Source organism: Mirounga angustirostris, unplaced genomic scaffold (assembly GCF_029215605.1).
Source record: "Mirounga angustirostris isolate CCGP_5_RB_7025 unplaced genomic scaffold, mMirAng1.0.hap1 SCAF_13, whole genome shotgun sequence".
Lineage (NCBI taxonomy): Eukaryota > Metazoa > Chordata > Mammalia > Carnivora > Phocidae > Mirounga > Mirounga angustirostris.
Window position 1 is genome coordinate 72160757 of NW_026991721.1, and position 24640 is coordinate 72185396.

The window sequence follows — 24640 nt, forward strand, 5'->3', positions numbered from 1 at the left end:
GTTCGTGGTGGCTCTTTTTCTCCATGAACGGCATCCCTGTGCTATAAAACAGAAGCCTCAGTGCTATTTGAAATTCTGCCCTCTTCAGCATGTGCTCATTCCATTTGGTCACCAAGTCCTAACAGCGTTAATCCTAAAACATCTCTGGAATCCTTTCCATTTCTTTGTTTCTCCCTAAGTTAAGACTCTGAGCATCTCCTGTCAGGGTTGCCAGAGAACATGCAGACTGCCGAGCTACATTCGAATGTCAGAAAAACAGTAACATTTTTTTTTAGTATAAGTACATCCTAAAAATTGCACACGACATACTTGTGCCAAAAAATTCATTGCTCACATCAATTTCAAATGTAATTGGGTGGTCCTGTATTCAACATTTTTTTTTGTTGTGATGAAATTTACATAAGACTTACCCTTTTAGCAATTTTCAAGTATGTAATTCAGTGACGTGAAGTACATTCACAATATTGTGCAACCATCACAACTTTGCGTTTCCAGAACTTTTTCATCATCCCAAACAGAAACTGTACCCATTGTAAAAGAACTCTCCACCCCCTCCCACATGCCCCAGGAACATCTACAATATCTTATGTCTCTATGAATCTGCCTTTTCTAGGTGCCTTCTATCAGTGGGGTCATAGAATATTTGTCCTTTTGTGTCTGTCTTGCTTCATTTAGCATCATTTTTTCAAGGTTCATCCATGTTGTAACATGTATCAAAATTCCCTTCCTTTTTAAGGCTGAATCTTATTCCATTGTATGTACCACATTTTGTTTATCCATTCATCTGTTAATGGACATTTGGGGTGTTTCACCTTTTGTCTACTGCTGTGGACATTGGAGTATAACTCTCTGTTGAAGTCCCCGCTTTTATTTTTGTTGGAATTCACTAGAAGTAGAATTGCCAGATCATAGGGTAATTCTGTGTTTAGCTTTTTGGTGGACCATTAAACTGTTTCCGCAGCAGCCATATCATTTTATATTCCCACCAGCAGTACACAAGGATTTCGATTTCTCCTCATCTTTGCCAACACTTCTTATTTTCCATGCTTTAAACAATTATGTTTAGAATAGCCATAAGTGCGAAGAAATATCTCATTGTGTTTTTTTCCATTTTATTTTATTATTATTGCTTGAGATCTACTCTCTTAACATGTGCCAGGTGCACGAGACCATGTTGTTACCAACAGATGCCATGTGGTACAGTGGATCTCTAGAAACGTATTCATCTTGCATAACTGAAACTTGATATCCAGTGAATAACATCTCCCCATTTTCCCTCCCCAGGCCCTGGCAACCACCGTTCTACTAGGGCAAATATTTTCTTCCATTCCGTCATTTCCCCCCTATGCTTCATTGTCATTTTGATTTGCATTTCCCTAATAGCTAGAGATGATGAGCAGCTTTTTACGTGCTTCTTGGCCATTTATATGTCTTGTAGAGAACGGTCTATGCAAGTCCTTTGTCCATTTTTGAATTGGTGTTTTTTGTTACTGTTGTTGAGTTGTAGGAGTTCTTTGTATACTCTGGAAATTCATCCCCGCTACCGTATATCAGATATATGATGTACCAATATTTTCTCCCACATTATGGGTTGCCTTTTCAGGGGTCCTGTATTCTTATTTGCTAAATCTGGCAATTCTATGTGTGTGAGAATCCATCTACACCAGTGTTTCTCAACTGGGGATGATTTTACCCCACAGGGACATTTGGAAGTGTCTGGAGACATTTTTGGATGTTACGATCGGGGAAGGAGTGCTGCTAACTTCTAGAGCATAGGGGCCTGGGATGCTGCTAAACATCTTACGATGCACAAACAGCCCCCAGTAACAAAACACTATCTAATCCAAGAAGTCATGGTGCCGAAGCTGAGAAACTCTGTACACTGCTGCTTATCAGCTCATCACCCCCCGGGGTACTTAGGAATGGTGGCAGCAGTGATGACATGGCTCTTACAGCTTTTCCTGGGGTCCTCTGAGACTTAGTTCTGCTGCTATTGGTAGAGGGGCAGAAACTGCGACAGTGGGAGGAACCAGATCACAGTGAGGAGTGTTTAGAAAAATACCCTGCTCACTTGTTCCATGGAGATATGACAGTCATGAATGTACTTCGTCAGCTCTCAAGGACCTGATCAAGTTTTATTTCCGATATGAAGCATCCCAGACAAAAGAAGTGCAGTAGTCTCCCCTTAATACCTGGGGGGTACGTTCCAGGACCCCCGGTGGATGCCTGAAATCACAAATAGTACCGAACCCTACATATACTGTTTTTTTTTTTCCTATCCTTACATACCTATGATAAAGTTTAATTTATAAATTGGGCACAGTAAGAGATTAACAACAGCTAGTAATAAAATAGAACAATTATAACAATATGCTGTAATAACAGTTATGTGAATGTGGTCTCTCTCTCTCAGTATTGCACTGTATTCACCTTTCTTCTTGTGGTGATTTGAGATGAGAGCATGCCTACGTGAGGAGATGAAGTGAGGAGAATGATGTAGGCGCTGTGACCTAGTGGCAGGCTACTATTGACCTTCTCACTACAGTCAGAAGGAGGATCATCTGCTTCCGGACCATGAGCAACCATGGGTAACTGAAACCATGGATTAGAGGGGACTACTGTATTTATTGAGCACCTATCATAGGCACTTCCATAAACAATTGTCTAATTTAATTCTCATATCTAATTTAATGATCTTGGGAAGTAGGTATCTTTTCCCATTTACATACAAATAAATTTTTAGAAAGATTATAACTTTATGTACTTCTTAGATTGGATCACCTTCCCCCCCACTTTGTATCCCCATGTGTAGCTTATAGATGGAAGAATAGTAGAAACATAGAAACATAATGAATATTTGTCAAATAGGCGAAAGTTACATGGAGGAACTAGGGTTTGCCTTTCTAGTTCAAATGTAGGCTTTTTGAGAGCCAGGATTATTTGCTGTAAATTTTTGAATAGTACCTTAAGTACTTAATAGCATACTGCTAAGAACATAATGAGTGTTCTGTAAGTACTCGGTTCTTTGAACTAAAGTGAACTGAGTTCTATTTTTGGAGCAAATTCATCCCTTTGGAACTTGATTGTTTGCCCTGTATGGGCCTTCCATGGATTCACAGAATCTCAGAGCTGACACATAACTTGGAAGTTATCTACTATGGCATCCAGCCCAACGGCAGGAGATCCTCTTTAGCAGTGGTTCTCAAAGTGTGGTCCCCGGATTAGCAACACCAGCAGCACCTGGGAATTTGTTAGAAAAGCAGATTGTATGGCTCTGCCCTAAACCTGCTGAATCAGAAGCTCTGGGAGAGAGCTGAGTGATCTGTGGCGTAACAAGCTTCCCAAGTTTCTGATGCAGAGAAAGTTTGAGAACTGCTCGATTGCAATCTTGGCGGAATGATCTCTTTCTTGGACATGCCCACTAATGAGTTTCACCATGTTATCAGATTATCACTCCATTTTCATATCGTTTTAATTATTACAAAATTTCTTCTTATTTTGAGCCAAAGTCTGCAGTGATTCCTATACATTGCCTGCTTCTGTATTCTGGAGTTTAACAGAATGAGGAGTAATATACTAAATTTTTCTCTATACAGATAAAGATAGGCATAATTTATGAAATACAAATGGGGCATTAGAGTGATGGGGGTAGGGTGGACAGCAACATCCTGGGTTGCAACTCACCATGGGTGATTTGGAACTTGGCCCAATCCCCTAAGGACTGCCTAGGACCAGATCAAGGCTCCAACATCACAGCCAGGATTAAATTACTGTCTTCATAGACTTTTCTTTCTTCTCTTCCACTTGATTTCAGTGTCTTTAACAAAACAGTAGATGGGGAACTCTCAGGGGGATTTCCCCACCACCTGCCACAAACACGAAGAAACCAACACTTGACCTTACATAAAGGGGAGCCTCAATTTCAAGCAGAGAAACTTGTCTTAATGCTCTTCACCTGTCTTTTGTAGACTCTTGTATTCTAAATGGTGGAAAGAATCTTAGGGGTCATCTAGTACATCTTCTATATGTGAAAATAGAGGCCCAGATTACCAAACTGGCCCTTGATCCTGGGATATGTGGCTCTAATCAGTTTTATTTTGGCTATCCCTTACTATCAAGACTTTCAAGACACATCTCCAAAGGCAAGGGAAACAAAAGCAAAAATGAACTTTTGGGACTTCATCAAGCTAAAAAGCTTTTGCACAGCAAAGGAAACAGTCAACAAAACTAAGAGGCAACCCATGGAATGGGAAAAGATATTTGCAAATGATATTTCGGATAAAGGGCTGGTATCCAAAATCTATAAAGAACTTATCAAACTGAACAGCCAAAAAGCAAATAATCCAGTCAAGAAATGGGCAGAAGACATGAACAGACACTTCTCCAAAGAAGATATATGGACACATGAAAAAATGTTCAACATCACTCGGCATCAGGGAAATGCAAATCAGAACCACAATGAGATACCACCTCACACCAGTTAGAATGGCTAAAATTAACAAGGCAGGAAACAACAAATGTTGGTGAGGATGTGGAGAAAGGGAACCCTCTTACACTGTTGGTGCAAATGCAAGCTGGTGCAGCCACTTTGGAAAACAGTATGTAACTGTATTTTTTAACTCAAAAAGTTAAAAATAGAGCTACTCTACAACCCAGCAATTGCACTACTAGGTATTTACCCCAAAGATACAGATGTAGTGAAAACAAGGGGCATCTCCACCCCAGTGTTCATAGCAGCAATGTCCACAATAGCCAAACTGTGGAAGGAGCTGAGATGCCCTTCAACAGAAGAATGGATAAAGAAGATGTGGTCCATATATACAATGGAATATTACTCAGCCATCAGAAAGGATGAATACCCACAATTTGCATTGACATGGATGGAACTGGAGGGGATTATGCTAAGTGAAGTAAGTCAAGCAGAGAAAGACAATTATCATATGGTTTCACTTATATGTGGAATGTAAGGAATAGCATAGGGGACCATAGGGAAGGGAGGGAAAACTGAAGGGGGGTGGGAAATAAAAAAACCATGAGAGACTCTTAAGTATGGGAAACAAACTGAGGGTTTCAGAGGGGAGAGGGATGCGGGGATGGGGTAACCGGGTTAGGGGTATTAAGGAGGGCACGTGTTGTGATGAGCACTGGGTGATATATGCAACTAGTGAATCATTGAACACTACATCAAAAACTAATGATGGACTATATGTTGGCTAACTGAACATAATAAAAAAAAGATTTTCTAAAACAGTTTTCTGGAGATATTAATTCACACACCACAGGATTCACTCATTTAAAGTGTACTGTTAGAGTTGGATCCAGAGCATGAACAGAGAGTGGACCCCAGAGAGCCCTGAGCAGCACCCCCACCACCAAAGAGCTAGTTACACACACCTGGGAGGAGCCACAGTGGCAGAAGCTGGCCCACTCACCGTGACCGCAACCCTGTGCAGTGACAGGGATGCAGGGCAGCTCACAGCCACCAACCATCAGCACTGCTTGGTGACACCCAGCCCCGCACCACCCACGGTGGCCCAGGGAGTGGGTACCAAGAGCCTCACACTGAGGCACCTGCTGGTGGGGACAAGAATGTCACCGCAAGAAAGGTTGTGGAAACAGTAAAATGGTTCCATGTAAGAAACAGATATATCTGGTTTCATCAACAGGAATGATATCAGGGAAGATGTATTTGTACACCAGACTGCCATAAAGAAGAAGAACCTGGGGAAGTACCTTTGCAGAGACTGTGGGGCTTGATGTCCTCAGAGGAACCAATGCTTCAGGCCGTGTTGGTGCCCCAGGGCAAGGCAGGAACTATGCAGAGGAGCACATCCTAGCCCCGGTTCAGCATCCTCCCACAAAAGTGCCAGAACAGTGAGAGTGGGGAAAGAAGGAGGGTTGGGAGAGTGTTCCCTGAGGCCAGGCCCCACAGCACCCACCCTGCCCAGGCTACTGAGCCCACCTGCCGGTGCGGGGACCCTACCTCTGGCAACCACTGCACTCCACCCGTCCTGTGCAGGGGGAAGGGATGGAGGGTGCTGACAAGCAGGGTGCAGGAGAGCAAGGTAAACCAGTGAGACAGAATAGGGATGGGGCGGGGGGAGTTACAGACAGCGATTCTCAGGGGTCGTCCATGCCAAAGACTGCCTAGAGAGGACAGCAATGAAGACATGGGGAATCAAGGAGATAAGACCCAATGGCAATAGTGCTGTGCCTTCAAACGTGAGGGCAGATGCCCAGAAAGCCCAAAACCACAAGATGGCAGAGACACCAAAGCAGCCCATCCACCAGCTGAGAATTTGTCCACCCCAGAGAGCAGGGCCGAGTAAATGCTGGCTTGCCTTCTCCACCAGCGTGTTTCCTCCTCCAACCAGAAGAAAGGATTATGACCTTCCAGCAATAAGAAATGAATGAAAGTTTTTGTGCCAGTACCGTACTGTCTTGATGATTGCAGCTTTGTAATAGAGCTTGAAGTCTGGAATTGTGATGCCGCCAGGTTTGCTTTTCTTTTTCAACATTCCTCTGGCTATTCGGGGTCTTTTCTGGTTCCGTACAAATTTTAGGATTATTTGTTCCATTTCTTTGAAAAAAGTGGATGGTATTTTGATAGGGATTGCATTGAATGTGTAGATTGCTCTAGAAATAACAACCAACTCTACAGAAATATAAAAAATTATAAAAGAATATTATGAAAAATCATATGCCAACAAATTGGGCAATCTAGAAGAAATAGATAAATTCCTAGACACATGTAACATCACAGACAGATAGATTAATGGAACAGAATAGAGACCCCAGAAATGGACCCTCAACTCTATGGTCAACTAATCTTCGACAAAGCAGGAAAAAATATCCAATGGAAAAAAGACAGTCTCTTCAATAAGTGGTGCTGGGAAAACTGGACAGCCACATGCAGAAGAATGAAACTCGACCATCCTCTAACACCACACACAAAGATAAACTCAAAATGGATGAAAGACCTCAATGTGAGACAGGAATCCATCAAAATCCTAGAGGAGAACATAGGCAGTAACCTCTTTGACATTGGCCACAGTAACTTCTTTCAAGACCCGTCTCTAAAGGCAAGGGAAACAAAAGCAAAATGAACTTTTGGGACTTCATCAAGATAAAAAGCTTTTGCACAGCAAAGGAAACAGTCAACAAAGCTAAGAGGCAACCCATGGAATGGGAGAAGATATTTGCAAATGATATTTCGGATAAAGGGCTGGTATCCAAGATCTATAAAGAACTTCTCAAACTCAGCTCCCCAAAACCAGTCAAGAAATGGACAGAAGACATGAACAAACACTTCTCCAAAGAAGACATACAAATGGCTAACAAACACATGAAAAAGTGTTTAACATCACTAGCCATCAGGGAAATACAAATCAAAACCACAATGAGATACCATCTTACACCAGTTAGAATGGCAAAAATTAACAAGACAGGAAATGACAGATGTTGGTGAGGATCCAGAGAAAGGGGAACCCTCTTACACTGTTGGTGGGAATGCAAACTGGTGCAGCCACTCTGGAAAACAGTATGGAGGTTCCTCAAGAAGTTAAAAATAGAACTACTCTATGACCCAGCAATTGCACTACTAGGTATTTACCCCAAAGATACAGATGTAGTGAAAACAAGGGGCATCTCCACCCCAATGTTCATAGCAGCAATGTCCACAATAGCCAAACTGTGGAAGGAGCCGAGATGTCCTTCAACAGAAGAATGGAAAAGAAGATGTGGTTCATATATACAATGGAATATTACTCAGCCATCAAAAAGGATGAATACCCACAATTTGCATTGACATGGATGGAACCGGAGGGTATTTTGCTAAGTGAAGTAAGTCAAGCAGAGAAAGACAATTATCATATGGTTTCACTCATATGTGGAATATAAGAAATAGCACAGAAGACCATAGGAGAAGGAAGGGAAAACTGAACGGGAAGAAATCAGAGAGGGAGACAAACCATGAGAGACTCTGGACTCCGGGAAACAAACTGAGGGTTACAGAGGGGAGGGTTGTGGGGGGGATGGGGTAACCAGGTGATGGGTATTAAGGAGGGCATGTTGTGATGAACACTGAGTTGTGCTATATGCAACTAATGAATTGTTGAACACTACTTAAAAAAACTAATGATGTACTGTGTGCTGGCTAACTGAACATAATAAAAAAAATGCCAACATTTTTCACAGAACTAGAACAAACAATCCTAAAATTTGCAGAGAACCACAGAAGACCCCAAATATCCAAAACAATCTTGAAAAAGAAAAGCAAAGCTGGAGGTATCACAATTCCAGATTTCAAGTTATACTACAAAGCTGTAGTAATCAAAACATATGGTACTGGCACAAAAACAGGCACATAGATCAGTGGAACAGAATAGAAAACCCAGAAATGAACCCACAACTATATAATCAATTAATCATCAACAAAGCAGGAAAGAATCTGCAATGGGAAAAAAAGACAGTCTCTTCAACAAATGGTGTTAGGAAAACTGGACAGTTACATGTAAAAGAATGAAACTGGATCACTTTCTTACACCATACACAAAAAATAAATTCAAAATGGGTTAAAGACCTAAATGTGAGAAAGAAAACCATCAAAATCCTAGAAGAGAACACAAGCAGTAATCTCTCTGACATCAGCCATAGCAACATTTTTCTAGGTATGTCTCCTGAGGCGAGGGAAACAAAAGCAAAAATAAACTATTGGGACTACATCAAAATTAAAAGCTTCTGCACAGCAAAGGAAACAACAAAACTAAAAGACAACCTACTGAATGGGAGAATATATTTGCAAACTGAAATCTCTGATAAAGGGTTAGTATCCAAAATATATAAAGAACTGATATAACTCAACAGCCCAAAACCAAATAATCTAATTTGAAAAGGGGCAGAAGACATGAACAGACATTTTTCCAAAGAAGACCTACAGATGGCCAATAGACACATGAAAAGATGTTCATCACTCATCAGAAGGGAAATGCAGATCAAAACCACTATCACCTCATACCTGTCAGAATGGTTAAAATCAACAACACAAGAAACAACAGGTGTTGGAGAGGATGTGGAGAAATAGGAACCCTTGTACACTATTGGTAGGAGTGCAAACTGGTGCAGCCACTGTAGAAAAGAGCATGGAATTTTCTCAAAAAGTTAGTAATAGAGCTACCACTATGATCCAGTAACCACACTACTGGGTATTTACTGAAGAATACAAAAACACTAATTCAAAGGAATATATGCACCCCAGTGCTTACTGCAGCATTATTTACAATAGCCAAATTATGTAAGCAGCCCGTGTCCATCAATTGATGAATGGATGAAGAAGATGTGGTATATACTGTGGAATATTACTCAGCCATAAAGAAGAATGAAATTGTGCCTTTTGCAATGACATGGTTGGAGGTAGAGGGTATAATGCTAAGCAAGATAAGCCAGTCAGAGGACAAATACCATATGATTTCACTCTTATGTATGAACTTTAAGAAACTAAACAAATAAGCAAAGGGGAAAAAAGAGAGAGAGAGATGAACTAAGAAACACTCTTAACTATAGAGAGCTGATGGCTACCAGAGGGGAGGTGGGTGAGGGGATGGGTGAAATAGGTGAAGGGGAATAAGAGTACACTTATCATGATGAGCACTGAGTAATGTATAGGCCTGTTGAATCACTATATTGTACACCTGAAACTAATATAACACTGTATGTTAACTCTACTGGAATTAAAATTAAAAACTTAATACAAACAGTAACAGCAATTGAAACCATATAATTTGCAATTTAAAAGATTCATCAGTGCAATAGAACAGAAAGTTCAGAAATTCAAAATTGTATAGAACTTTATAACATGCTAGAAACAGTATCACAGCAGGGAAAAGAATCACTATTCAATCTGCTTTGTAGAAATTGGATCTCAGTAGGGAAGAGAATAAACTCGGAGCTATACCATAGGATGGACCTTGAATAAGTCAAAGAATAAACTACTTAAAAACAACCTGTCAAAGGAGCTTGAAGTAAAAAATTAGCATAATTGAATACTATCGGAGACTGTCAAGGGACAGATTGAATGTCAGTATTACTATTGCCTGACTACAAGGGCATTGTTGATGTATGAAATTCTGTGGTAGCCGAAGATGTTGTAAATACATGTTAAAAAGAAAAGGCATAGGGTGAGGGTATTTTATATCGGAAGAAGTGTAAAAATTTTATAGAAATACACCCTGAGGCACCTGAGTGGCTCAGTCAGTCAAGCGTCAGCCTTCAGCTCATCATGATCTCAGAGTCCTGGGATGGAGCCCCAGGTTGGGCTCCCTGCTCAGAGGGGAGTCTGCTTCTCCCTCTCCCTCTGCCCCTCCCACTGCCCATGCTCGCTCTCTCTCTCAAATAAATAAATAACATCTTAAAAAAAGAGAAACATATAAGGTTACCATTTGGATTCCACTTTGAATGTAAGAAAAAAGGAATAGATGTTTTGTTGCTGATGGAAAAGAAATAGCACCTTATCATGTGCTAAAACGTCCATCCTTGCTAGTGATTACAAACGGACAAATAAAAACAACTGGGAGATACTATTACACCCCCATTAAAGTAAAAAAATTAGTGATAAAATCCAATGATGACAAGTCTGGGAAGAAATAGTTTCATGAGAAATTATATATTAGCTCAGTCTCTTTGGAGATCTGTGTGGTGATCCCCCTCAAGGGTCGTAAAGGTGTTTATGAGTTTTGACCAAATAGCTGTTTGCTGCCACGAGGAAGCACTTATTGTTTAATGCTAAAGATGTTTATAACCAAATCAATTATAAAAACATAAAGGGAAATGAATAGACATGTACATAGCTGTTAAAAGTGGCAAAAACATGGGTGCCTGGGTGGCTCAGTTGGTTAAGCATCCTACTCTTGATCTCAGCTCAGGTCTTGATCTGAAGGTCGTGTGTTCAAGCCCAGCATTGGGCTCCATGTGGGGCATGAAGCCTACCTAAAAAGGAAAAAAAAAAAAAAGGCAAAAGCATGGATGATGTAAAGTGAAAGATCAGAATGTGGACTTCTGTTCTCTGTTGACTACTATGGTATAAATCTTTATATGTACATTGATAGATAATAGAATTAGTGTTAGTTCAATTTACAGAGCACTTGCTGGGAGGTATGCTTGATTCTCGGAGACAGAGGAAAAAAAAGTCATAGAGACCCAGATAAGTGCACAGATATTTTCATCATGGTAAGTGATACCAAAACAAATGTAACAGCTAGCACTTAGGGGGTAATTAATATGTCCCAGGTCCTATTCTAAGCACTTTACGTAAATCTCAAGTAATTATCCCGATAACCCTGTGACGTGGAAACAATTATTACTCATTTTACAGAGAGGAAACCGAGATAAGAGAGGTCAGGTCCTTGCCCAAGGTCATAGAGCTCTGAGAGAGGTCAGCCTAAGGTTGGGCTGGAGCTTCAAGGTGCAGCAGCTAAGCCTCGCTGGGGAGGACCAGAAGTGTTTCCGGAGAGTGTGATACCTGCTCTGAGTCTGGGAGGGCAGGAGGGAGACAGATGGGGCAAGGGCATTCTCAGCAGAGAAACCGGGTGAATAAAGGCAGAGAAGAGAGGCAGTGTGTATCCAGGGAGCGTGGGCAAGGCAGGTTGCTGGAAGGCAAAGTTGCATGGGGAGAGTAGCATGTTTCTGATGTGGATGGGGGTCAGATCAGTAGGGCTTTACATGCCATGCTGAAAACTTTGGACTTAGTTTGTCAAATTTGACTTTAATGATGGAAGGGAGAAGAACTAGCATTTATTGTTCACTACCATGTGACAAGGGGTTTATGTGCTTGAACAGGGTTATTTCAACAGATTATATTTTCTGTAAAGTTTTCTCTATGAATAAGAAATAGAGATCACAGGTTATTTTAATCAGGCAAAAGGCTCTGTGGCAACCTATCCCATTTCATGTTGAGAAAGGTGCTGCCCGAAATAATGTTACAAAATACTGTTTTAAATGAGAAAGTGATAAGAATAATATCCATGAATTACTTATACTGGATAAAAGCTTCATAAGTATTATATTACTAACCTTAAAGTGACAGAACCAATTACCAGAAGCCAATTTATTAGAACTACAAATCGTCTTTTTTTAAAGGTATTTTTTCTCTCTATGTTTTTATTAAGTTTTCAATTTTAATTCCAGTATAGTTAACATACCATGTTATATTAGTTTCACGTGTATGATACAGTGATTCAACACTTCCAGTGCTCATCATGGTTAAGTGTACTCCTTAATCCCCACCACCTATTTAGAAACACAGATCATCTTGATCTCACCCTGTGATTCCATTTTGAGGAGAAATAAGCAGAAGACAAGAAAACAGTTGATATTAAGATATCTTAGGAGAAAACCAACTTCTGGGTCAAGTCCAAAGGTCAATGAACATTAATTCCAACTCACTGTCTCTACCCTGCGGCATGCACAATGAGGCCTGGCATCCAGAGCAAAGACCACTGACCCTGCAGGATGGCAATTATCAGCTCAGTTCGTTATGCTATACTTAAGAAGGCAGGGAAATTTAACAGACAGTGTAGAATATTTTTTCAAATGAAGGATTCATTCATTTGAACATTTGAACATTTGCATTTAACATTTTGACATTGAAGCAGTTTAACAAAGGCTTACTGTATTATTTACTTTGTATGGGGCCTTTCCAGGAGCTGGGGTTTCCTCCAAAGGAAGGGAGTTGTTGTTTTTTTGTTTGTTTTTTGTTTTAAGATTTATTTATTTATTTGAGAGAGAGCAGGAGTGGGGGGGATGGGCAGAGGGGGAGGGAGAATCAGGCTCCCTGCTGAGCAGGGAGCCCGATGGGGGCCTCGATCCCACAACCCTGAGATCACGACCTGATCCGAAGGCAGACGCTTAACCAACTGAGCCACCCAGGTGCCCCGGAAGGGAGTTCTTGACCTGAGGCTTGAGTTGGTCAGGTAGACAAACAGGAAGGAAATGTACTCCAGGTTGGGGGAACTCCCAACCCCAGGTGGAAGGGCCCTGAAGCCCTACTGCGCCCGGTGGGTTTGCAGGCATATAAAGAGTTCTCCGTGGTGGAAGAGGTGTGTGAGACGGTGGGACTGGTTGGTCCTCAGGGGCCAGATTACCAAGGGCCTTGAAGAAGGTGGAACAGGATGGATCATGATCAGATTCATGTAATCGAAAGCTTAATCTGGAGGCAGAGTGGAGCCACTATGGAGGGGACAAGAGGGGTGGAGATCAGCAAGACAGAAGCCACCTCCAAGCATGACATAATGGCTGTCTCAACTGCAGCTGATGCAGCAAAAAGGAAGGTACCAGAGCTGTTGAGGGAGACAGCAGTGGTGAGTGTGACAGAAAGTGAGAGGAGAGTGGAAGGGGAACCCAGGTTTTCGGCCCAGGCCCCTCGTGATGGTGGTACTTGTAGCTAAGACGAAAGCAGAAGGAGTGGGTGTGGGGGTTGAGATATAAATCCTGGTAACACCGGCCCTCATTTCATACTTTAATCACCACAGGACCAGGGTTATTCCATCCAGTCTTTGGTGATGGAATAGCTCAAGTCAGACCAATCCTTGAGGTAACTGAGAGAGTCATGGGGCCTACCACAACACAAGGCGCTATTTTTCACTTCTAAGAAGCAAAAATGGACCCCGTTCAATTCTTTTCCTTTTTAAGAAATAATTATACAACTTTTACATGACCATATGCCTGTTGGAAAAATTTAAGTACCATAATTTTCCTTTGCTAGGTTTATCAGAATAAATTAACAGTCCTCAAACTTTTTGAATTCAGGAATTCTTTATAATCTTAAAAATTATTGAACACCCCCTAAAGCTATAGTTGATGTGGATTATGTCTATTGATATTCACCACATTAGAAATTAAAACTGAGAAATTTAAAAACTGTTTATTAATGTATTTCAAATGAATAACAATACATAAACATAAAACATGTTAAATGTTGATATAAATAATATATTTTTAAATAAAAATATATACTGTATGATGACTGACATAACATAATAAAATTTAAAAAATTAAAAAAATATATATATTGATAACATATAGAATATATTTTCCAAACAAATATTTAGTGAGAATAGTGGCATAGTTATACAGTTAGGCTAACCTGTTCAGTGACAGGTTGATATTCTCATATATGCTTCTGCCTTCAATCTGTTGCTATATTACACATCATGCACCTCTGGGAACTTCCATACGTATGTGAGAGAAAGAGTTACAAAAGCAAATGATAGTTTTGTTTCATTATGGAAATAGTTTTGACCTCACTGATGCCCCAAAAGGCTCTCAGAACCCAGAGGCTCCTGGACTACACTTTGAGAATCACTGAACTAAGCACATTAGGGGAGCGTCGTAGTCGAAGTATAGTTGGGTTTCACCGAGGTGCTTGGCAGTCTCAGATAGCAGCCACCTCTGCCCACCCAGCTTCTTACTAAATTTAGCTCTGCCCTGGAGCAGCTTTGTGGCGTTACATGAGTCAGGCAGCTCTCTGGGCTTTGGTTGCACTAGAACATCTCCAAGGATTCTTCATGCCCTAAATTACTATGCATTCATAAGCCTCCCTGTAGTAGGTGTTCAGTACATATATTTTGAATAAATGTGTGAGAAATGAATAAAGACAAACTGCTTGATGTTGTCAAAAGGACTTTGCATTGAGTGGAAACTTGTAATAGAATTCAGGGTCACAAACACACATATTTTCGGGCTAGGTATCTTGAACAGATGAAGTAAACAGATGCAAGACAATGAGGAGTGATGGGATCCACAACGAAGTGGAGGGCTCATATCCTACTTAAAGGAAACAAAATTCAAAGTTTGTATTAGGCACTATTCTAGACCAACCACACACAGGTTGGATTTGGCCTGTGGGCTTTGAGTTCGAACTTTTGAACCAGATGGTCACTTGGGTTCCTTCTGATTTACTGGACCTCTTCCTGGAAGACCAGGTGCCTTGTACCCCCTCTCTTCTTCTTCCCAACTGAAACATATTCATGGGAAAGGATCTAATAAACTCATTCATTGAAGGCAACCTCAACCAGTGAGACCAATATCATGAGACATATTTGCACTTTTACAGTGTTAGTCTTAAGCCAATATCAGGAAGCTGTGATGCTGGAGGTTGAGCATCAGTGATGAGACCAGAGCAGAGAGCCTTGGCTGTGCTCCACGATCCATGCTACCTGTACCTACACGTCCAAACTTGGGAGATGAAGCGCTACCTATAAAGATCTTCTCCACAGAATCACTAGGTGCTTTGATCATCAGAGGCATTTCTCCTGGGAATCTATGTCCCACGGAGGTCTCAGGTAAGGTAGTCCCCACCTGGAGCCAGGGCCCTCCTTTCTAGTAGGAATTCACTTCCTGCAACCACCCACAGGAATTTGCTACAGTTAACCAACATCTTTGATGCCATATATCAGGGTTTCCTGGAGAGCTCTGCTCCTCAGGTGGGATTTTTCAGAAGTGTTGAGATGAGCAGCCTGCTATTCCCAGAAAATATGTCAGAAAGTTGATAAATCCCTTCCTGAGTGCCCTGCCCTGCTCCTCTACACTCCATAGGGCCAGGTCACCAGGGATGTACTAAGGAGAGCTCTTACTGAGCCAATACTGGAAGAACCATAGAAGGGTAGGTGAAGGTAGAGGGGCTTTTCCATCTCCTAAAAATGGGGGATCTAGAGTCTGGATTGACCTTCAACCAACCAATCCTATACACCATCTTGATTTGCCAAATGCCTTCACACAGATATCACTCTCAAATCCTGGGGCCTCAGACAAAAGAATTCTAAGTCTTTAAGACTTCTTCTTTGGTCACTGATGATTAAGGGAAATGTAGCTTTCTCCACTGGTATAAATCAAGGCTATTACAGTCAAGATTACTACAAAACAAGCCTCAAGGCTCAGGGAGGACCCACCTATTTTAAGAGAGTATTGGATATACACAAAAAATTCTAGGTCCCACAAAAGAATCCTTAGAGTTTTGTTGCAATGGAATCTGACTGTTCCTGACCACTCAGATAACTGTCAGACCATTGCCTTCTTTGTTTATGAATTGTGCACACACAGGGAGTCTCAAGAACATTTAGAGACTGGATTTAGAAGTTATGATCACATGCCATATGTCCAAGTTACAACAGAGCTGGCCATGAAATTTGAGCATGGAGGATAGCAAGGCATGGTGAGGATGTCACAGGATGGTGCAAAGTAATCCCTGATATGGAAAGAGACAAGGGGTGAATCTTTTCTAGCTCTTTGCTTTGGTTTCTCTCTTTGAATGAACCCCCCCTAGAGGGCCTAAAAGTGTCACTGAAGAGATGCTGTGGGAAGACCCTATGTCTAGACCACAATGGCCAGATTGTTCCCCTCCCCTCCAAACACACACACACACACACACACACACACAGAGGAGCTGGGAAGAGGGCCGAACCTAATACTGTCCTGAGACCTGGCAATGGAGCCCCTGCTCTGAGCTCTGGCCCTTAGGAGGTTCCTCGTTTTAGAGAGACTTCCTCAAAGGTGGTTTTCCTCTGGTGTCTGAGACTATCTGAGACTGTCTGTGCCTAGCAGTGCCATCTGGACAGGGTCCCATGAGCCCAGACAGGAACCTACATGGGCCTTGGTCTGTGGTCTCATCCCACCTCTTTGGGTACTCTCCACCCTCTAGCTTGTGCATTGGGTTGGCCAGATGTCTCCATTTGTTCTGGGCTTTAGGACTTGTTCTTATGTGGTTGTCCCAGGGCTCTAGAGCCAGTTCCAGTTACTGGAGGGGACCTGTAGGGAAGATTGCTCTTGTTAGCAGGTATGACATTTCTTTTGTGGGATTGTGTAAGGTTGGATGCCAGAAGGGTGCTGACACTCTGCCACACACAGCTGAGGAGCAGCCCTGCCTGAACCCATCCATACATCAAAGAGGCATTAGGGAATTGAATCACCTCCCCCACCTGTGTTGGTTTGTGTGGAAAAGGAGGGAGACGGAGGAGTCTGAGGAGAGAGTGAGGGGGAGCCCATTTCCTCTGCTCTTCCTTTTAGTATATCTGTGATTGAAGGCTGGCTCTCTCGACTCTCTAGTACCAGGGTTTGCCTCAGGCCTCTGGGAAGTGAGACATCGACAGGCACTTGCCTAGTGGAGGAGCAAATGAATGCCTGAAAGTGGAAGTTCCCACTGGGCAGGGATGTGGCCCATTAACTCGCCTCCCAGAACTCAACCAAAGTGTTTCTTAGATCTGAACCTGGGGTTTTTTTGGTTTGTTTTTTGGGTTTATTTTTTATGACAGCTTCTAGGGATGGGACCTCAATATGTTCTATCCCACCCTATAAAATATAAAAGTGTGCTTCAGAACAAACTGCTGGGCCACCTCCCCAAGCACTTCAGACACCTTCTGAGTGTGGTCCTGACGTTCTCCCACACCATTTTGTACTGAATTTAACTTGAACTTCACTGAACTCAACACAATATTTAGTTAATATTTTAATTAATATTTTATTTTTAAAGATTTATTTATTTATTTTAGAGAGAGAGAGAGCGGCAGGGAGAGGCAGAGAGAGAGGGAAAGAGAGGGGATCTCAAGCAGACTCCCCGCTGAGTGGGGAGCTCGATGGGGGACTCGATCTCACAACCCTGAGATCATGACCTGAGCTGAAATCAAGAGTCAGATGCTTAACCAACGGAGCCACCCAGGTGCCCCTTTAATTAATATTTTAAAACTTATTTATAATCTGTCTTCCTCACTAGAATATAAACTAATTGAGGCCAAGGATGATGCATGTCTCATTCCCAGTTGACTAGAACAGTTAACAAGGTAGATGCTCAACAAATATTTTCTAATGGTTAAATGAATGATTTTATCACTGGATTTCTGTTTGGTAGACTAATTGCCCATGTGCATTCTATATTCTGCTCCTTTTAAATTCTTAGGTCCTGTTTATGTTTGAAGGAACTTCTTGTGTATTGCTAATGTTTCTTTCCTTGAAATGGTCTGCTGCCCTTGCCTTGCCTTTCCATTCAGTCCAGTCCCACTAACATCTCTCAAGTTTGGTGGTCTGGGGTGCAGGTTTCTGAGACATGCAGACTGGGGAGGGTCTGAATCCTGGCTCTACGATTGTCTACTTGTGTGACCTTGGGCAAGTTATTTACCTTACCAAACCTTAGTTTCTCTGTCTGAAATATAAGGACAAAAACATCTACTTCATAGAGTATTATGGTATGATACATCTTACTGCTCGGTAAGTGGGCACACTGCCTGATGTGCTGTAAGAGCTACAGCTGTTAATACTGCTTTTTGCTCAGTGCCTAATGCTAACCATTGGTCTGTGTTAACGACTGACAGTACAGAGATGAACAAGATGCCTTTTAAATCTCCCAGTCCAGACAGAAATGGCCTGAGCACCAGACCTGGGTGTGAGGGTGAGGCAGGACTGGTTCTCAGGCCTCAGAGCTTGGAGCAGAGGCATGAGTGAAAGATGGAACTGGGGGGGGGGGAGTCAAAACCCCAAGCCTAAAAGGTGAGTCGATGGTCCTAAAAGGATGGGCAGGGTGAGACTCTCAGAAGAGAGTGTAGAGACAATGGGCCCAGGGGTGGCAAGTGGAGGTTGGAGCAGTCCCTGAGTTGCAGGTTCTTTTAATAAAGCTTCGAGACCTCAGGTGTAGTGTGAGAGAGGTGTTAAGGGCTGGCCAGACACTGTTGTCAAGGAGTTTAGAGTCTAGTAAAGAAAACTGATGTGTAAGCAAACAATATTATAAACAGGGGTAAGTGTGCACGCAGAGTCTAGAGGAAGCACAGAGGAGGGAGTGATTACTGCCAGGGCATGGGAGGGAAGGTGTGGTGGGTGTGGTAGGAACTAAGGAAGGCTTCAGAGGGGAATAGCCTAGGAGGACTTTGGAGGATGAGAAAGAATTTAGTGGGGGTGAGGGATGATGGAGTAGGTGGAGGGTTGGGACCTAAAATGGAGGAATGAAGCAGAATAGTATGTTTGGGTGTTTTCAAGGCTCTGTTATGATTAAGGCTTTATCTGGACTGTCAGGGGTGCATGGATGAGGCTGGAGGGGCATTTTGGGATCCTTTCCAAATGGACAGGTTAGGCTCATGTTTCTTTACTGAGAGCAGGTCCCACTTGGGATGAAGCAGGCCCCCATGATCCCCGAGGCACCCCCTCTCCTGTTCTCCTCAGTCTGGGTGGGCTGGGTAGGAATATTGGCTTTGGAGTCTCACAGAACTATGCCTTTTATCAGTTGTGGGGCACTGAGAAAAGCATCTCACCTTTCTAAACTTAGAGTTTCCTCATCTGTAAAACAGGGATAAAAAGTGGTGCACACTTGACAGCGTTGTTGTAATAATCAAATGAGATAATGCACATAAAGGGCTTAGTATTGAAACCACTACATAACATGCACTTGGTACAGAATGGTAAGCATCATTCATTCACACATGCATTGGTTCACCATTTAACATCAGACATGGGGAACACAGGTATGAACAAGGTCCAGTCCCTGCCCATAAGAAGCCTGTGCTGAGGGGCGCCTGGGTGGCTCAGTCGTTAAGCATCTGCCTTTGGCTCGGGTCATGATCCTGGAGTCCCGGGATCGAGTCCCGCATCGGGCTCCCTGTTCGGCAGGGAGTCTGCTTCTCCCTCTGACCCTCCCCCCTCTCATGCTCTCTGTCTCATTCTCTCTCAAATAAAAAAAAAAAAAAAAAGAAGCCTGTGCTGAGTATTTGTGTGGGAGTGAAGACAAATAAACAGGTGATTACCACACATGTGATGGGTGCTGTGGCGAAGGCGCCCACAGAGTGTTGACGGGAGCACAGATGAAGGGCACACTGGTTGCCATGATGATGATGATCATCACCAGAGCATGGATGAAATGTTGACGAGACATCCCATTACCCAGGAGTCAGATCAAGACCAACCCTGAAAGTCAAGTCAGAGATGTTAGCCTTATCCTGAAGGCCATGGGAGCAACTGCAAAATCTAAAACAGTGGAGGGACTTTGCACCATCTGCATTCGGGAAGGTCACTCTGGGCCCAGGTAGAACAGTTAGGAAGCTGTAGAATTCCAGGTGAGAAAGAACGAGGTACCATCAAGGAACTGAGGGTCCTAATGAGGCCCAAGAGCCATGATCTACTGTAGCAGGGGAGTAAGAAGGCCAGACTGATGGGAATTTTCAATCAGAGTCTAGGATATGAAGAATCACTAAGGAATATGTAATGTATCTCCTAAAATGCAAAAGTCTACAGAATGGGATAGCCAACTTCATCATTCACACTGTATTATTGAAAATGACACCTCAACCAAGGCTAGCTAGAATACTATTTCTCCGAATTGGTGTCTCCAACAAAAAGTTTTGTTGTTTGAATATCCTGTACTATGTTTCAGAGAACTATAGTTTGATCCAAGGTTATCATTCTCTTCTATCAATGCATGACCTCAAATTTACCATATCTCCAACATGGTGAGTGTATTGAGGAAATAGTGGACTGGCCATCTCAAAATGCTGGGTTTCTCTGCTTTATTTGTGTCTGAATTGTGTCCAAGGCAGCTGAAAAGATTCATTAACATTATCACTCACAGATTTCCTAATCAAATGCTAGACACTGTCAATCACATCTTGTATTTTACTGTGGGTTCTCAGAAATGAGTGTTATAGGAACACAGCATTCACTTATACCAGTTTCTTTTCTTTTCTTTAGCTTTTATGTAATTTAGATGCTTGCTGAGCATCTTTATTGTCCGAGGGTAAGGAAGAATTTCAGAGTGTTTTCCAGACACTATTTCATTGTTTTCAGTAAACTCGTCCCCTGACTCTTTCGCCCCTCGGTGACTATACTCTTGGCTTCCGACAGGTTAAATGCACTGATCTGCTCTAGCAACTCTGAATCTCCATGCTTCTTCTATCCTCCTGTAAGCCTAGGTTTGAATCAGAAGTTAGGTGATGCCTTCCTCAGGGACTCAATTATATGCATTCAGTATTCCGGGTAGGAAAGTTAACTCTTGTGTTGGATCTGTGCCATTTTTACCTGTTTCTTCTGTCTAAAAAAATTGGGGTGGAATATATCCTAATGAAGTTTTTGATACTACACTGAGCCTGTTTGACCTAAAATAATCTGCTTCTCCAGGGTACAAACACAAAGCTATTTGGCCCAAGATATATCCAGATTCCAAGAACTCCTGAAGCCCTGCTTCTTTTGAGGCCAAGTTCAGGTTCACCCTGTGAGTCCTTCCTCTGTAGTAGCTGTTAAAGTGACAAGCTCACACAAAGCACTTCCAAACGTTTATTGAAGAGTAGATTTCAGTTAAAGGGAAATGTGCTATGGCAATTACTCTATAAGTGTCTTGACATAAAAACAAATCAATAAATCAAAGATGTTAAGAGCCTGGTTGTGAAACAGAATACTCAGCATGTATTTTATTAGCTAAGATGGATGATAATTCAAAACTCATGCTACAGAACATCTATAAAGTATAATGTAAAGGAAAAGAACTCTTTTACTTGAGGCTGGTGAGACTTGGGAAAGAGAGCAGAAGATTGGAAATGCCAGTGTTCATCACAGAGATTGAGGGAGTCTCAGAGGGTGTGAGTGGGAAAGAATTAATTTAACATTTATTGCTCACCTACGCTGTGCTGGGGGCCCATGGTAGGCACTTTGTAGACATCTTTTTAAATCTTTTTTTAACATAGGCTTCATTTTTTAGAATGGTGGTAGGCAATATTGAGCAGAAGGTACAGAATTTTCCCATACACTCCCTGCCCCCACACATGCTTAGCCTTCCCTAATCATCATCCCCCCCCATCCCCACCATCATGGAATAGTTGTTACAACTGATGAACTTACACTGACACATCATCATCCAAAGTCCATAGTTTGCATTAGGGTTCACTTTTGGTGTCGTACATTCTGTGGCTTTGGACAAATATAAAATGATGCATATCTACCATTATAGTGTTATACAAAGTCATTTCACTGCCCTAAAAATCCTCTGTGCTCTGCCTATTCACCCCTGCCTCCTCACTAACCTCTCATAACCCCTGATCTTTTTTTTTTTTATCCCCATAGTTTTGTCTTTTCCAGCAATTCATCTTGTTGGAATCATACAACATGTAGATTTTCAGATTGGCTTCTTTCACTTAGTACTATGCGTTTAAGTTTCCTCCATATATTTTCATTGATTGCTAGCTCATTTCCTTTTAATGCTGAATAATATTCCATTGTTTGGTTTATTTACTCACTAACCTACTGAAGGACATTTTGGTTGCTTCCAAGTTTAACATTCATGTGCAGGTTTTTGTCTGGATGTAAGTTTTCAAGTCATTTAGGTAAATACCTAAGAGCATAATTGCTGTATCATATGGTAAGAGTATTTTTTTTTTAGTTTTATCAAAGTATAATTGACAAAGTTGTAAGATATGTAATGTGTGCCATATGTTTAGGTTTAAAAAATCCTTTTGAATTTACTGAGATTTGTTTAGTGACCTAACATGTAATCAATTCTGGAGAATGTTCCATTTGTATGTTTAGTTTTGTAAGAAACTGCCAAGCTATCTTCCCAGACTGGCTATATCATTTTGTATACCCAACCAGCAATGAATGAGTATTCCTGTTGCTTCACAGTCAGCATTGGGTGTAGTCAGCATTCCAGACTTTGGCCATTGTGTAATGGTATCTTGTTTTAATTTGCATTTCCCTGATGACATATGATGTGGAGCATCTTTTCATGTGCTTATTTTCCATCTGTATATCTTTTTGAGGAGATGTCTATTAAGGTCTTTTGCTCATTTTTTAAACAGGCTGTTTGTTTTCTTATTGTTGAGTTTTGAAAGTTCTTTGTATATTTTGGATAATAGTCCTTCATCAGATCTGTCTTTTCCAACCATATTTCCCAGTCTGTAGTTTCTGTTCTCATTCACTTGACAGCATCTTTCATAGAGCAGGAATTCTTAATTTTGAGCCCAGCTTAGCAGTTATTTCTTTCATGGATTGTGTCTTTGGTGTTGTATTGAAAGGGTCATCAGTAAACCCAAGGTCATCTATATTTGCTCCTGTGTGATCCTTTAAATCTCCTTGACAATCCCTCCATCCCTATTTTACAGAGCCGGGCTTAGAAAGGGTGAGTGATTCTTCAATGCCACTAAGTTAGTAAGTGGTGGGACTGGATTCGAACATAGGTCTGTCCAACCTCAAAGCCAAGCCAGGAGGCTCTCTCCTTACTCTATGGCGGCTGCCTCAGAGCGTGATCAGATTGGCTCTTGTCCAAGGTGGGCCAAGGTCTCTGTCCACACTGAGATTCTAGGTCACAGATTAGAGCACAGAGAAAAATGTGTACTCCCTTTGCCTTTTTGACTCGAAGGACTGCTACTGAATTTTATCTTCCTGTGCCTGAAGGATACTCCTCCTGTGTCATTGTCATTCATCCTTACAAAGGTAGCTCACTGAGGGTGATGACCTCTAGAATTTTGGCTGAACTGGGCAACTGAGCTCCTCATTTTTGCTGGTAGGATTTGAGAGAATTTGGGGGAGATGGTACAGGTCCAAATGGAGAATTAGTGAGGTTTTACAATGTTGTTACAAACTTTATGATGTGAGTTGATTGTTTCATGTAGCCTCATAAAACAAGTCAGAGATGGTGGAGGGTGATTACATCACTCCCCCTGCCCTCCCAACAGAGATGAAGCCTTCTTTAGTGCACGAGAGCTTTCCTGATGCCCCACTCAGGCCAGCCCAGTTTTCAGATTTTAATATGTTCTTGTAATAGTTGTGGAGAAAAAATGAGGAAGAAGGGAGGAAACCCATTGGCCCAACTTGTTGCTCTGCCATTCCTGGCGCAGATGAATGACTGACGTCCCAGCAGAGCACCAAAACGTACAGAAACAGGCCTGCTTGGCTTGGATAGTAAATAAATAAGCCGCTTATACCTTTCTTGGATGGCAGGCCAAAGTTTTGTCCTCATAGCAACTCCCCCCATCGTTTGCTCTGCTTACACAGATTATCAGCCTCTGTCCCAACCCCAAGCTACCTAAGGAGGAGGAGCCGGGTCTTGCTCACTCCTTATTTATAATTAGCTTCGAGTGAGGGAGAGGGACAGGCAGGGTTGCTTCCTGCTCAGGCTGCTTGCCTGAGTTACATCCACAAATGCCTCGGAAGCAGCAGGCTGACTGCATCGTTCTCTTCACATTCCTGGGTCTGTCTGGGCTGGTTGGTGCAGTGACCAGAACATACCACATTGGGATTGTGGAAGAATACTGGAACTATGTACCCCAAGGCAAGAACGTTGTTAGCGGAGGAAGTTTTTCAGAAGACAAGTGAGTAAAGTTGGGGTTCTCACAGACTCCCAGGCTCACTTTTTTTTTTGACTCTGCATGGAGAAAGTTATAGTCCTTGGGATGTTATTGTGGGGGTGACATGATCTAAACCAAGTGGAGGGGCTTTGTGTTTGTTTGGAGAGCCCTCACAAGGATGGGTATGTAATGTGGAAGAGAGATTCTTGGCCCTGCCTATTTCTTGAGCCTTGTCTGTAAAGTGCTATATACACAACCAGGCGTTTTGAATAATGGCTTATTCTATAGAAGGACAATTTTCACTGAGCACTACTAGGGACTTCCAGGGGGTTCTGGACTCAGTT

At 42.1% G+C, this 24640-nt stretch overlaps 1 protein-coding gene across 1 annotated transcript in view; it reads left to right on the forward strand.

Annotated features, from left to right (window-relative positions):
* The first annotated feature begins 24150 nt into the window (after positions 1-24150).
* HEPHL1 (hephaestin like 1) overlaps positions 24151-24640 on the forward strand; it is a 91170-nt gene continuing 90680 nt past the window's right edge. Inside the window, exon 1 of the mRNA XM_045892833.3 lies at positions 24151-24320. Within this exon, the coding sequence (XP_045748789.1) occupies positions 24151-24320 (170 nt within the window). The remainder of the gene's footprint in view (positions 24321-24640) is intronic.